This window comes from Cygnus atratus, chromosome 2 (assembly GCF_013377495.2).
Source record: "Cygnus atratus isolate AKBS03 ecotype Queensland, Australia chromosome 2, CAtr_DNAZoo_HiC_assembly, whole genome shotgun sequence".
Taxonomy (NCBI): domain Eukaryota; kingdom Metazoa; phylum Chordata; class Aves; order Anseriformes; family Anatidae; genus Cygnus; species Cygnus atratus.
The window spans coordinates 19,676,839-19,693,417 of NC_066363.1; the positions used below are offsets into that span (position 1 = coordinate 19,676,839).

The 16,579-nt window shown below is 36.4% G+C and overlaps 1 protein-coding gene across 5 annotated transcripts in view; it reads right to left on the minus strand.

The window, feature by feature from the left end:
- MLLT10 (MLLT10 histone lysine methyltransferase DOT1L cofactor) overlaps positions 1-16,579 on the minus strand; it is a 129,681-nt gene that overhangs the window by 68,426 nt on the left and 44,676 nt on the right. For 4 of the 5 annotated variants that reach the window (XM_035545225.2, XM_050708653.1, XM_035545224.2 and 1 more), the window contains 3 exons: positions 13,395-13,498; positions 10,819-10,912; positions 8,711-8,806 (listed from right to left, as the gene is read on the minus strand). In XM_035545225.2, the coding sequence (XP_035401118.1) occupies positions 8,711-8,806; positions 10,819-10,912; positions 13,395-13,498 (294 nt within the window). The remainder of the gene's footprint in view (positions 1-8,710; positions 8,807-10,818; positions 10,913-13,394; positions 13,499-16,579) is intronic. The other variant, XM_035545227.2, reaches the window with a different exon arrangement.

The following is a 16,579-nucleotide window of genomic DNA, read 5'->3' on the forward strand; positions in this document are numbered from 1 at the left end:
GTTGAATACAAAAAATAAAGTCCAATAAAATTAACAATTCAACTTAGAATACAGTAGGAGTTCAATATTTTCACTAATTTAATGAAGAGCAAGTCTAGAGGGCCCCTTTTTTCTTAAAATCATAATATAAAAAGCCCACATCAACAAAGAAACAGCAAGCCTGAGAGAAAGTTACTCAAAATACACTAGAACACCTAAGTATTTTACTTTGTTGCTAAAATTTTACCTGCTAGAATACAATATAGAAAGTCCCTTTGATTGTTTTAACACTTCTAATAACTCAACGGAAGTTCCAAGAGACAACTCTTTAAAAAAGACTGATAGGAATTTCTGGGTTTGGTGGTTTGTTGCTTTTTTTTTCCACCATACAAGAAGAGGATTTTTTTCTTCCCATTCGCCCCTGAATAGAAATATGGAATTTGCGCTTTGATTACGAAGTGTGCAGGTGTCATAATTACAATAATGTATGCCACGACGTAGGAATTCAAGGTTTTAAAACCTAATATAGGCTTGTTGAGGCAATTTTTGAACAGAGGTTTGTTTTGTTTTGTAGGGGTATTATTTGTTTCAGGCTTTTTGGATCTGGAAAGTACAAATTTGAAAAAAAAATATTGAAAAACAGAGAGGAAGGATTCAACTGCACCACACAGTCATTTCTATCATTTAATGCAACAATCCAAGAAGTGCTACCTCATACTGCCAAAATGCAAGCACGGATCAGGAGAAAACATGAGCAACTACATCAAGTTTCCTGTGTTAGCCATCAAATCTGTTTTAAGCACAATACATAGTTGATTCAAAAGCATTGCAATGGTGCTAGTTACCCAGCTTTCTATGTCATCAGTGCACACGCTTAGATAAACTTGAGTAGCAATTTCACTGAACCCCAACACAAGCCTCAAGAAAGAAATTATGAAATAAAACTAAGCCACTTCCTATTTAATTTTCATCACTTTAGTAGGAAATTCAAATCACGCCGAAGGATTTTTTTATTTACAATTTTGGATCAGAGATTTTCAAATGCTTTAAGATGAAACACCACAGCAACATCAGTAAACAACAGGAAACATATAAGTGAACATGTTTTACAATTTCTTCTGTTGACTTTCTAGTGTTCTGTTGTGGTTTTTTCTTTCCACGGGTTTTTGTTCGTTTGTTTTACTTCTACCATTATTTTGTCTGAAAGGCAGAGGACTGTAGAATTCTGATCAAAAGAACAGTTAGAAAGATTTCAAATTATATTCTGTAATGCACTGAAATCACTTTGATAGCAGTCACAACACAACAGGATTTGTCATGAAGAAGGAAAGAGGGATACGAAAAAGAGGGGGGAGAAAGGAAGGATTAAAAAAGGGGGGGGGAGGATGATGTATGGGAGCATAAGCTTGAAGAGACTTGAACTTGAAAAGAAGATGCTTTAAATCCTATAACACAAAGCATGAGCAACCAGGTCAAATGTCTCCCCCAGACCCGAAACACCAACACGCAGTGAGCTAGGACAGGTTACCCACGTGCTCGCAGATGGCACCGTCGGACATCACTGAGGGCCACTGACAGGGCACCCCACCCACAGGCCTTTCACATAGGAAGATCTCAACCCCAGGAGGTCGGATGTCCTTAGCTCTGTATTCCCTCCTCCTTTCAGGTTATACCTCCTCTAACAAATAATGTCTCTCCCCCTCCCCCTTTTTTTTTTTTCTTTCTAAGAAAAGTTCAGATGCCCTACTTCTGAATGGGAATTGACTCCAGATGCAAATAACATCAAAGAAGCAGGGCAAGTTTCACTGCAGGACAATCTGTGAAATGAAGGCCCAGACTTTACAATGATAAGAATGGATGTTTCTACAACCTGCTGAGAGGAAGAGACGTATCTCCCAACAGGGTGAGCCCTTGCAGTTGTACCCTTGTCTCACCCTAAAGATGCACACAAAGTATAGCGAGATCTGCTTCTGGATCCACAGAAGGAGTAACAAAGGAACATGAATTCCCACAATATTTGACAAACATGAGTTTTCAATCAAGTTGGCCTCAAAGGAGGCACAAACTAATGATCTTTCCCTCTACCAGAAAAAAGAGTATATAAACAGCTGGTCCTCCCTGGCTACTCACTGAGATTTTTGTCAGACCTCTTCCGCTGGTCAGCCACAGCTCCTGAGACAAACATCTGTCCTGAAAGCCCCATTCTGGTGGAAAGCCACCATTCTAGAGAAAGTGATGATAGCAACTGTGTGACAGTAAAGCAAATCTTTCTTGAAAGGAAAAAAAAAAGGGCAGACATTACACTTAACAAGGACTGAAAATAGTGCTGCTATTAAGTGAAGCACTGAGGGCAGGCAGAACCCGTGCATCCCACTTACATACTAAAACTTCTTTTTAAAAAGATTGATAGGCATGAGTTCAATTATTCCAAACAGACTACATTCTGTAAAAAACAAGAGTTTGCAGAAAAACATTCTAAGGAACTTCAATAAATACAGGGCCAAGTACAGAACTGGCAAAGCAACCTTCAGTCTTGGTTCACAAATAGGTAGCTCATCAGACCAGGTTCAGGCACCTCCTGAAACCTTTTTTTACTCTAAGAAAAAAAATGAGGTCTGATTGCCACCCAGCCATTGGACAAGCAGCTGTAGTATTATTTGTCCTAGAAGATGAAGAGCCCTGATTTACGATGTAGCTAAACAGACTACAAAGTACCCAGAGTTCATACGTCATGATTAATCAGAAAGCTTTATTTACCACTGGGAAGCTCATTTGGGGCTTTCGTTTCTTACCTACAAAACTATGTAATACCTTCTTAATTAAAATAACTACGTGCTGCAAGGTAAGAAAACAAATGTGGTCCAAGGTTTCTGGAATTCTACAGCACCTTCATTGCCCTCTTTGGGGGACAAAAAAAAAGTTGAAAAAACAGCAACAAGGCACGTTTCAATGGTTTCTATTTCTTCTACAAAGACCAAATCTATAAGACTATTAAATAATATGATTTTACAAATACAGTTTGGTTCCAGCTCTTTGGTTTTTGGTCGTTTGTTTATTTTTTGTTTTGTTAAGCTCATTTACACCTTGGAGTATCTACATTACTCCAAAGACCAGCACTTGTCCACTCATTTTCTTTAACATACTTTCAGAATACTGAATGAAAGTATCTCATCAAAATATCAAGTTAAATATACTTGTATCACTTTATTTTAGCTCTAATCTGCTACCAACAGAATAAGTGTTATCACATCCAGGTTTCCCAGGCTGGACCTCAATCTCCAGGAAGACTGAATTAAGCAAGTGATAGCTTTTTTCAGTACAGATGGAATGGATGACTTCAGCTTTTCTCTAACAGAATACATTTATAACATTCCCACATGTAAGAACCAATTAATTTGTTAAAAGGTGAGTACACTTACTTGCAATTCATTTTTGTCTCTGGAACGCACGAATTTCTCCGAAGATGTTTCAACAGTACTTCATTTCATGAAAATATGTTTTGAAGTTTGGCATTAAACAGTTCACCATTACAAAAAAAAAAAACAATCTTGGCCCCTCTCTCACCTTTCCCATGCTGTATAGTTTTCCAGACCTTCTATGTGCCAGCCCAAACTTCCACAATAGCAGCAACAAAAAAAAAAAAATCGAAGTGGATAGTTTTCTGCTGTTTTAGTAAGTTAGGTTATTTTGGTGAATGAGCCTGAGACAGACAGTAACAGGGACATGAAGAGGCAGGAGCAGAATGGAGGAGCAGGAGCTCACCTGCCTGCAGAACAGGAGACTAACTTCTGTTTTGGAATTACCAAAACACATGCACACTATCAGCAAGCAACATTGCTTGGCCCTTCAAACAAAAACTGCTTGGCTGACCTTGGAGTATTCCATTTTTACCCCATTCTCCATCACAGAAATCACGACCGCTACTACTTTTGTCTGTCTCAAGTTCTCAGGAAATTAACATTTTCGAATTTAGCTTTCTTAGCGATTCCTGTAAGCAAAACCATCCAAATGTCTAAATCACTAGTTTTCAGCCACTATTTTAGACTCCCTCAAATAATTTCAATGTATCCAAATGTTCTATTATCACAGAGTATTCATATTGCTGCTTTTGTTATTCATGGATTTTCTGCACCATCTTTCCATCCCTGAAGCTTGTAAATCCATCGCTGTCACCATCACAACTAACGTTTTCAATAAAAAGCTGTGTATAGCTCTCGCTAATCCCCGATACAAGACCTGTTTGGCTCTTACTAGCGACTAGAAGCTTTTAGTGATACGGCCATAACAATTCCAGAATGAAAGATGTCCATGGTCCACGCATCCCATGTTCAAATCCTAATTTATCTTGTTTTGACAAGAACAGCCCTAGCTCGGGCATTCATCTATCGTTTTATAGGGTATAAACCACAGCAGGAAAATTAAATGCAGTGGCAGTGTTGCTACAGTCACAGCAGTAAATGGATATAGGCACAGGGTGGTTTACAGGAAGAGGTGGAACAGCACTGCTGACATTATTCAAGTACCTATGTATTGGGCTCTAAGCATAAAACTTGTTACTAACTACCAGTCTTTGAGACAGTTACTTGAAAGACTCAAAAAACTCCTTTCAATACAGTGCTAATGGTCAGAATTTTAACTGCCAGTCAGTACCAGATTCAAAACTTGGCAATAAAAACGCCATCCAAAGCTTCCCTACAAGACTAATGGACAACAAATCTTATTCAGAACAAGCTACTTTTCTTTTGATATTTAAAATATCTTTCTCTTGTTATTTAGACAAAGAAAGACATATTGATCAAATGGAATCAAAATCAAGCAGACCTATGACCTATAATGACTAATTTTTAATGTTCAGGTGTCATTTAGTATTCAAATTAAGACAAATTGCATTGCATAATTTTCTCAAGCAAGAAATGTCCAAGTTGCTTCCAACTTCAGCTTACTTTTTACCCTAGTTGTTCCAAGTGACTCTCCTCTATCTTATAATGTGGCAGAGTTCCACCATTAGGGAGTTAAGCAAAGGATGCTACAACACACTGAACTTGAAGATCAAAAAATCACAACCTGTCAAATATAGTTGACTTCAAAGATTTTGAAACTGTTGATGAAATTAAATAATGTCATAATAACATACATAATAAAGAAAATAAATAAAATTAACATCTAATAATACCTGAAGTATATAATGGCTACTTTTAACTGAACGGATTTTGGTTGATCCCTGAAAGGTCACAAAGATCTGGAGTAGCAAAGCGATTTTTCTTTATAAAACCAAAACTCTTGTTTAATGAGTGTGGAAGAAAAAAACTACAGTAGACATCTATTCAAAATTCTGACACTGTCAGTATTCCTCTCAGAACTCCCACAAAAGCCACAGTGAAAGAGCTTTACAAAAGAAAAACAACTAGCAGCTAATGCTCCTCTCTCAAGTCCTTCCCTGCATCATTCAGCCATGTCAACACTAACAAAGATCGTCTTTAAAGAAATTGAAAATCACTGTAAGCAAAATTTCTTCAGAAAAATGTTTGAGAATTTTGCCATCCATGGATTCTTTTTTTTTTTTTTAATAGTCTACAGAGACTAATACCCCATCATAGCAAAGAATTTTAAATTTCCCCTTCCTTATCCACCCAGAGCAAAGCACTTCTGGTACAAACAGACTTTTAGCTAATTCATCCGCTAAAAACACTTTTTGGAATTCATACACACAATGCCAGTAAACTTGTTCAATTTTCGTGTAAGTGGCACATATGCCACTTTCACGTGGCACTTATGTGGCACTTTATTAAAGCATTTCTTTTATGCGGAGATGTACCCCAGACACATTTAAAATTCCTGTTTCATTCCTTTCCAAAGATAAGGCCACGATTCCAGGAACACCAGGAATAAGGTGTTCTTCCACAGCCTCATGTTGACTAAGTTTTTTAAAAAAAAAAAACCAAAACTTGAGGGAAACACATCTGGGCACTGAAAAATGGGTATTATATCAGGATGTCAAGCAATGTACTACCAACCCTACTAAAGAGGGGCACAGCTCCATCTCTCATCATTTCTATAGCACCTCTCTCCCTTAGCAACTAACCATTTTTAGTGCAGCAGCGCAATCAGGCAGTAACTAAGCTAATTAATCTGTAGTTTCAAATTCCTCATAACAATTAAGTAACATCCAAGCTTTTTGATTTTTACTCTTATTATTATAATACCCTCATATAGTTGCCATCGATTCTGTAAGCACAGTGCCCAAAAGAGACTCATTATGAAGGAAAACACATCCTTCCAACTCAGTGTTTATTTACAAAAACGACAGTTACCCACACCGATATTTTCAGACCAAACTATTCTTATGGCAATTCTATATGCAACCAATGGATAGTTTTTCAGGTCTGAGTAATATAATTATGTCCAATCCTCACAGAATCCCAGAATGGCCAAGGTTGGAAGGGACCTCTGAAGATCATTGAGTCCAACCCCCTGACAAGCAGGATCACCTAGAGCACCTTGCACAGGACGGCATCCAGGTGGCTTTTGGGTATCTCCAGAGAAGGAGACTCCACAGCCTCTCTGGGCAAGAAATACAGCTCAACTCATACAGTTTCTGCCTGGCACCAAGGAAAGCTTTAAGGACGCTTAAAAATCAGATTATCCAAATTTCCAGGCTACAAAGATGAAAGAAAAAGTACAAATAAATTTGTGCTCTTAGTGGGAGAAGAAAAACACCCTCCCTAAAACTTTTATACAGAACAAAAGATACACACATTTACTCCAATATGACAACAACTGAGATTCCAAATGGATTTGCAGAAGAGGAAATAAGGAAAGTTACCCAAAATAATGACCTTTCTCCTCCAAGATACAGTAAATCAAATAGACAGTACATCAAAATGAGACATCATATGCAGAAGATAGTCATCTTTACCAAGAGAATGAGCTGCCAGTACCACATACATTCCACTGACTGAAGACCAGTATTTTCCAAAGCACAGATCATCCCTTAACCATTGAGTAAGTCAGACGAAACCCCCAAACAAGAAGTCTGTAGCTACAAGTTAGGTGATTAACAGTTTCAGGAAACTGCAACTTTTTTCTACCAATTGGTGACTTAAAACAGAACATTGCCTCATTACACAACATATAAAGCAAATTAAACTTAAGTGAACACGCTATAACATGCCATAAGAACCTCTGAATGTCAATTCAAGGGTAACACAAACTGCGTTGCTTCACTTGATCTTGCAGATCATGCAATCTTCTTCTACCTTTCACGAACTGAAACATGGTGCTCCAGAAATTTAATCTGATTTATGGCAAACTTCTCAGAGCTGCAGAAAAAGGCCAGGACTTGCCAATGTCCATTAACTATTTCTAGAAGACCCAGTGCTGCAGAAGCCAAGCAGTTAGAATAAATAGCAGATACATTGGCCAAACAGACTCTGCAAGAAAGATCCCCCAAGATTTTACAGGCATTATGACCAGAAGAACAGTACCTTCACTCAACATCAACTTTGTTTCTTCAAATTCAACTTTAAGGTTTTGCCAATGTGAGTGACAACCCATGCCAAGTATTTTAACAAAACATGACCAGCAATACAACAGTGGTGAAAGATTAAGCAAATTAAGAAAAAAGTAAAGCAAATATTAGTAAGGTTTTAACTTGCAGGTAATTGTCATCTATAATTCAAAATTGTTTCCTTCTAACTCCATTTTGCTACGAAAAAAATTGCCAAGAACCCCATACTTTTGTTATTGTTGGTCATGAATTTAGATTTAGAGGTACAACTACATCACAATGCATACACTCCTTTATTGCCAGATGAAGATGGAACTATTCACCTAAACTATTAAACAGACCTAAAGACACTTTTTAGAAGGTTATCCTAGAACAATGAAGATTAACATCCATCCAGAGCAAACAATCAAATGTTAAGGAGACTGAGGGCCCGAAGACTGACATTTGTTATTAAATTTCCTGTGACATATAGCTCCTTCATACAATACATAATTGGTCAATATATATTTTTTATTTCAAATTTTTATGTTACGCTTTTTAATAATACAGAATTAAGACCACCCATACTCAGAAAAGTCTATTAAGTTAGCTGTAAAGGATGCATGCATCATAAATTTAAAATTATTTTTTAAATATGAATTTAAATTCTTGAAAGAATCTGCTGCTAGCAAGTTAGTAATTAGTTATGGTCTTTGCACCCTCACCAGAAGATTCCCAGGTGACTGACAAAGTATTCTGCCATGACAGTGGGCTTGACCACCAGTACTACTAAGATGTGTGAACAAGAGGTCCTTCTTTGATAAGGAAAGAGGTGCAACAGATAAAAACGTAATGAATTAGATGCACCTGATTACCCACACATTTGCTAAAATGTCTACTCCCTTTTTTTCTTTCCCACCTAGTCACAAAGACTAAAACAAAAATATTTCTAATGGAAAAACTAAATCAGAAGGAAGCTGTGTGGAAACAACCTTCCCAACAAATGTTGGTTTTGGGATGCACGCTGAAACAATAAACAGGAAAAGGAAGGCACATGTACAAATGCACCTGAAGATGTTTCCTCATTGGACCCTAGCACCACTGCCTTGTCATCTGTGTTACTCAGTGCTTCAGGAACAAAATTTCCTTCATGCCTTTCAGCAAAAGAAGTTATTTAAATGTTTATCAGCAAGTGCTATTATTAAGCAGATGTGCCACATAATTAGCAACGACAAATCCACTTACTTTTTTCTCCTTCTCATGATGTTTATCCTGAGAGTGAGAGGAAGAATCACTTAAACTTTGATCATATGACCTATTAGATCCCCGTTTGCTCTTTTTCTAAAAAGAGAAAACATATTTATGGATATATAAAAGGAATCATTTGAATAAGTAAAAAATATAAAGCATTTCAACTGATAAAATGCCTTACTACTTGAAGAAACAAAAACCTCAGTTAGTGAAAACCTGACAAGTAACTAACATGAGTACAATTAACAGGACTGCCCATTGTACATCCTATCCTCAAGTCTACCCTTATATTGACTTTTAGACCTTCCATGCAAAATATGCTTCCAACAAAGAAATGAGATATACCACCTTCTAAAAGTTCAAAAGGTGCTAGACACATTTTCAAGTTTTCATAACAAGAAAATAGAAAAGTTGCTGCTCAAATGAGTATCGCATGAAGCCACAGTGCTAACACTGCCACATGCCTAAAATGCAATCTGACAGAGTTGTTTTATGGCTTCACAATTTATTAATCAAGTGACCTCTCTGCAATATTTTCATTTAAATTGTTTACAAAAAATGCAAGGTGTATGGTCACGTATGCATTTATGGGCAGTACACATAATTGCCTGCATTTCCATAACATTTGAGAGCTTAGTCTGAGACTAGAAATATTTCATGCTAGCCAGTGCCTAAAATGTGTAAGTTATTGTATCGTAACTGAGGTAGCATAAAGAATTTCAAGTCAGTGCTATTCCAAAGTTTTCAGTGGTACAATAGATACAACCCCATGCACCATCTTCAGTAACAGATAATAAATACCTGTATTTGCCAGGCATCAACAGTTACAATATCCCTCAAGAAACACTAGAACGCTGACATGATCTTGCCAGTCTTTACTGTTCTTACCACTACAGTTTCATAATGGAAAGTTAACTAATCACATGTCAAATATTAAACTGTGTCTTGATCATTAATCTTGCGTTTTAAATAATCGTGTATGTTTTTCAATCATAGCTGCCCTGGCACATTCAGATCAAACAAAATAGTGTAAGAGTTTGCCTTCACTGCTAAGTAATACACCTTTTTGGTTCTTTCCATATACCTCGCTCAAGATTTTAAAAAAAAAGTCTTAGCTTAGATAGGATCTAGAAAGCCCTGAATTACCTTCATTATGAAGCAAACTCATCAATATTCACAAGAGCACAGAGCTAACCTCACCAAGCTTATCTTTGAGAAATCTAAAACAGCTAGCTGACCCTGTTTTTACCTCACTGCAACTTGTTCAAAAGTCTCAAATATTCCACTCTTTCCACAAGTAATCAACACATTTAACCATACTTACAGTTGCATATGTATTTAGTCTATATATTTAATTTTCGTAAGTCAATATTCATAAATAAGTCCTTCACAGCCACACACACACAGACATCTGGAACGGTTAAACTGGTGTTAAGAAGTGAAATGAAAAGCTCAAGAGATCTGATCCAAAAAACTACTGAAATAATTGAGAAATGTCAATGGTGGTGTTGGTTTTTTTTTCTTTTTTTTTTAAACAAACAAAAATCAAACCTCAGGTCCCTTCCTTGAGGTTGTGTTTTGGAGAACTACTAGTTAGGGAATATCCACTGGCTACACAGTGGAGACAGCACAAAAAGGAAAAACAGTAAAAATAGAGTGACAGAAGTAGAAAGAAGTGGAGGCCTTCTTTATATTTCAATATACAGGATAGCAATGAAAAAAATATTTTCTAGATTGTTCCAAAATGGACTAAGTTCCTAGAAGCCAACTAAAAAGATAGCAAAATAAAACATTATGGGAATTTAATGAAATCAGATACTTTTGAAGTATAAAAATCTACTACTAGTATATGTTAGAAAACACCATAAAAACTAGATGTGCATGCTACTTCTGGCAGAGGGGAAAAGACACATATTTAGATAAGTAACCACTTAAAAAACATTTTTAGCTAATACTTCTATAACTACAATTAAAACATTGTTTTAGAAAAATCCACTCTACTTTCTGAGATGCATAAAAACATTATTGCTAGTGTTAATAGCAATACAGAGTGAAAAACACAAATTAGTACCATTTATTTACAGAATGTAACCAATACTTACCAGCTTACTAAAATGGTATTTACAGTAGCCACAGTATTGGACGTTATCTGCACCATTGCCTTCTTCTTCACAAAGAAGTCCTGCAAACTGTGCACTAAAAATAAAATAAATCAAACAACATCAACTTGTACCAAAACATCACAGCTCATAATGTACGGATACTTATATCTGCATTTAACAGAAGAGATTTCAACATAAGTGACTTGTACCAGCATGCCAGCACCCCACCCACCTTTGCAGTCCAGTGAAAAAGCTGTGGTTTATATTTAGGCATGATACCTTCTTCCTAAGTCTATAAGCCACTCACACAAATGAATAGCTTGAATTTACATTTATTATGCAGCTACTCCCACAAGTAAATAAAGCAAGCAACAAGCAGTTGACAATGATTATTATCTCAAATTCAAGTCAAAATTATCTACAGAAAGAACAGGGTTTTGTTGTTGTTTTTTGTTTGTGTTTGGTTTTTTGTTTTTTAAACAAAACTATATTGTGGATCCCAAAATTTTTTTTAAAGTTGCATATATCCTTCTCTGCTCTGCCAGGAAAATTACTTTTTTTTTTTTTTTTAAATAGAACTTCAATGACATAATAAATCAAACCCTATTTTATTGGTTTAAAAGACTGTGGCAGGTTAATTTCTTTTTTAAAAGAAAATGACTTATAATATCACTTTCCCTGGGTTAATATTACTTCATTCTACTACATTTTTCAAATCAAATTTGCTTTGCACCATTTGTAATGTTGATTTATTTTCTGTATCAAAGCCAACTTCGATATTGAAAAAACAAATATTCAGTTTCATTTTCTGCATCACTTTAATTAGCATAATAATGCAAAGTTACAGTCAAAATGATGCAAGGAAGTATTTAAACTAAAGAACAACGTATACAGAAGCTTATTTTCATTGCTTTTAAAAATCATCGTCCCCATAATTAACACATTACGTTCTTGGGCAAGCCAGAAATACTGTCTACTAAATACATGCACATCTACAGCAGATGCCAGCTACAGAAAACATTTAACACGATCTCTTTAAGCTATGATTTGTCATTCTAACCTTCTCATACAAAAACAGATGGGCTCAAGCTCATTCTTCAGACATGAGTCTTGTCAATACAAAACTGACACACCTCGCCCTGGACCTCTCCTTTCTGTGGTTTTCACATTTTCCTTCCATTTTATAAACATTACAGAAGCCTCTCAATATCCACGAGATTACAACTCTCTGGCTAGATATTTTGTTACATACCTGTTCACAACGAAATAAAATTCTAAGAATTGGCAAGATTAGGAATGTTATTTTCATTCTGAACAGAATTCTCATGTTCTTTTTACACGCACTGAAAACATGATTTTGGAAAAAAGACAACAGATGAGAAGGAATCTTTCAAACACTTGGATGCAAACTTTTTTTTCACATCCGTATGTAACCTCTCTCTCTACATGATATACAAGTTCTCAGGAGCAAATTCTGTTTTCACCATAAAGCCAAACTTGACAGTGATGACATTCGATGACAGATTAGATGGTTATGAAGTAAGACCTCAACATCCTGCCAGATACTCAAGTACTAAGGGGGGGGGGAACACATCAAATACACAACCACAGAGAGGCCCTGACTGCAAATGAGGATGTGCAGAGTTACAAAGGAATCAGAACTCATCTGCACATGGCATTCAAAGTATCACTTGATTACACTGAAGAAAACACACTGAAGTAGGTGTGCAAATACCATTTCCCCAATTGAGCAGGCACACAGGAATGATGAAGCATACTGGGGCACTCATAAAACAGATGAGTAAATCCATAGATAATGTACCCAGATAGCCTATGTAAATCTGCTATCTGTTATAAAATAGCTTCATCTGAACTTGAAAGAACAAATAACCCCTGGAAATTTTGGGGTAGAATTCCCTTCACCTCCTTTTACACACGGTTTCATCTAAATATCCACCCTCTTTTAGAAACCCATAAAGTGAGACAAGCATCTCCTGAATGCTTGCCATCCACAGTATCTTGAAGCAGAATGAATCGGATCGACATGGCAGAAATAGATGAAACCTAAATGAATAGTTCAGGATGGATGTGTACCATTTAGATAAAGCTAGTAAGGTGAATTACCCTAAAATACTTGGAAATCTATACCAGCAGCAGTCACTTTACTGCATTTTTACGTATATTCCAACATTCTTTCCACTGCCTAACCCAAAGTAAACATCAAATCAGCTAGCACGTAAACAATGTCTTCACATTCCTGTATCCTATAAAACATCATCAGAAAAAAAAAAAACACTGTAGAACAAGAAACACTAAACCTTATTCACAAGAGCACAGAGTACTTAATCCAACACAAGGGTGTATCATCAGGCAGCTTTTGCAGCTCACAGCAATGTATAGATGTATATGCTACCACTGTCATATCATTAGTAAATTCTAAGAGATAGGTATTTCAACACAAGCCACTTTACTGTACTTATTTAGAATGTTTTTGAGTAAAGAAAGAGTTTATTACATAGTATACAATTGATTCTTTCTAGAAAACTCTTCCAGAGTTGTTAATAAAATATACTTACCACGTTACATGAAAAGCTTGTCGGCATCCATGTTTATTACACGTCATGCAAGCACCAGAGGCTGCTTTACTTTCTCTGCCTTGCTCATCACAAATGTAGCAGGTCTACCAAAGAGAAAATACTTAACGTGATAAAAAGCATACAAATAAGTTCTGTGTTACTCAAAGGAGACTCTAGGGTAAGAACTGCTGAATTTTGCAGCTAACTTTATATAAGAACTTCTTTATAAAATTCTAATTACAGCTGTTTGCAAAAGGAAATTACCTGTAACACTTCATCAATACCGACACAGTACAAATACTAATTTATTTAAATTCTGTGCTGCTACCTAATCAGCCAAAATGGTCAAACAACCAAAGGCTAATAGCATTAGGCTTCAGGATTTTTCTTGCTTTCAAGTTTGAGTTTATGTCCTTTTAGGTCGCAATCATTTTCACATTCATTTAACATTACCTGTATTGTTGGCATTCAGAAACATCTCACTAGACTGAGTGCCTAATGGCAGTACGAACCACACAGTACATACGCATACCTCTACACAAAGCTACCAACAAAATTTGAAGCTTGCAGCTTTTCTATGTGTGCCTTTGGTGTAAACGGTTTTCAGAAGCCTCATAGCACATGCTGTTCAGTTACCTTCAAATGTTGCTTAATTATAAGCATCATAGAAACTCATCAAGCAAGAACCTTCTCTAAACAAAGTTTAAATTAATATACCAAGCCCATTTCAAGCTTAAAAACAAGCTAAAAATGAAAAAAAACCTGTCCTTTACCTGAAAATCTTTTCACAGAATTTCTCTCAGTGTGCGTGTGTCTTACTGGGATCCTACATTTTTTCCCATTTTTTACTCTTCTAATTACCAAAGTACCATCTGGAGAGATTTATCACATCACATTTCTATCATCAGTTGCAAACTATGGCCCAAGTAAAACTTAACTATTTAACAGTTGATTCTTAATGAAAATGTCCTCCAGCATCAGTACAGTCAAGTGTCTATTTCTAAACATGACAGAACCTTACAGAAGGGACAAGCATTACCAATACATTGCTACCTGTGTAGAAATCCCACTGGAAGATCTTAGGTGGTTAGTGAAGGAGAAACAAATTTTATTTGGCTTCTCTTTTGTCTACCATTTAAACTGTAACTGACTTCTTGCGATCGCATCGCAACCTCCTCCAGAGAGGCAAAGAAAACAAGTAGAATAATAAATAAAAAGAACATCAACAATGGGTGGTAGGAAATATAGTTTAAGAAAAATACACCAGATCATTGAGATTAAAAATGGAAGAGGATATAATGCAAAACAAGTATCGTTTAGAAAGAAGTGAAAATGAGTGAAATTCTGAAATCAGAACAGACTTGGACAGAGTTATCTAGAACACGTAACGTCAGTTAAAGCAGTTTTGTTATCATGCAAACCTCTAGGACAGATGAGTCATTCTGCCATGGTTTTCACTAGGCTTTTAGGAAGCATTATACCCTACAGATAATACAGCCCAACAATCCTGTATTCTAACATTTGAAGGCTCAGAAAGGGGGACTTGATTCTTTGCCTTGCCCCCTTTGTACGTTATGGTAGTGCATACAGGTCAGTCAGTCATTTGGCAGGGGCTGAGACTGACTGTTCTCTAGCTTTCCAAATCATACCTGACACATTTAGACTTTACGAACAAAACAGGTCATCATCTATCAACTGCATCTAAGTAACTATTTCTAAGTCACTTCAAAGTAAGGTACCCTCCCTCCATAAACAGAGGGTTCAACAGACCCATAAAACTCAAGCTCCAGTTACTGTTCTGTATTTTTTCCCTTGAGTTTCGCCTTAAAATTTTTCCTCATTGAAGCTCAGAAAAAGAAGTGGTATAAGCATTCTGTTTAGTAAGAATGCAGGCCCTGTTTTTCAATATTATATACTGCATTTAGGATGTGTGGTTCAGGACCCACCCCTTAAACTGATTTACAGTAAAATGACTGAAAAAAAAATGATGAAGACCGACTAGCTGCACTACAAACAAATTTAAACACAATGTCATGGACTGCCTACAGATTTTAAGAAGCTCAATGAACTTCCATGCTTCCTGTTAACAGTCAGAAGTACAAAGCCTGTTTCCTAATCCTATACATGAAATAGGGCCAAAGATGCAGGTTGCCGTCCCAACATAGACTGTAATCTCTCTCTAAAGCTCAGCCTCTCATAATTCTATCTTCTCTTGGATGCCCAAACAGCTCCTGAAGCTTGAGAAGCTTTATCTTCCTTTCACAAAGCAGAAAACTGAAGATTTTCGCACACTTGCAAAGCCATGCAATTGCCGCACCTTCCCTGAAGCCTCTTGAATTCAGAAGTGTAAAATGTCTCTATATCCCAGCACTACTCTTCAGAAGTTTTAAGGGAAAAAGAATACTCAAACTTTTCCCAAGCTCAGTACAAAATAAGGCATTACACAGAGCTTTGCACTCCACAAGAAAATTTACTAGAAAAATGTGACAAATATCCTCGTTTCTTTAACAGCAAAAGAGACATTTTACAAAGTTGCCTTTACTTTCCTACCGATACTTTTCCTTTGAAGATTCAAACCCTAAACCTTCTCTGCAAAAAAGACATAAGGGAAGATGAGGCAAGGAAAGCCTTGCAAAACAAGAAGTGATTTGAGAAACTTTTTCCTCTGTTTGTAACAGCTACCTAAAGCATTCTCAGCTTACAGGATCAAATGTAGAAGTTGTCCAGAAATTTCTCATTGCTGCAGCAAATACTGACATACAAGTTTATCAGCTACCTTTACTACTAGGTGGATCAAGAAACTCCACATGCACTTATTTTTTAATCAACTCTGAATATAATTACTGCTTTTAGGAGCCTCTTCCACTACCGCTTACTTTCAAATGAACCTAAAAGAGACAAATAAAGCTCACATAAAATAAGAGATTATCCATACATAAGCATCCAAGAATTAAAAAGCACCTACTTAATAGGAGAGCAACGACTGGTCCATTTCTTTTTGGAAGCAACTGAGTAAGAGGAACTTCCCTGTTAGTTAACTCACTAAGCAGATCACTCGGGGGTTCACTCTATAACGTGAAGGTTTTTATCCCAGAAACAAGTAAACATCATGGAAATAGTGGCCAAATGTTTTTATATTAATAAGCCTCATGCTTTGGTGTCAGCTGTGTTTCTACTTGTATTCA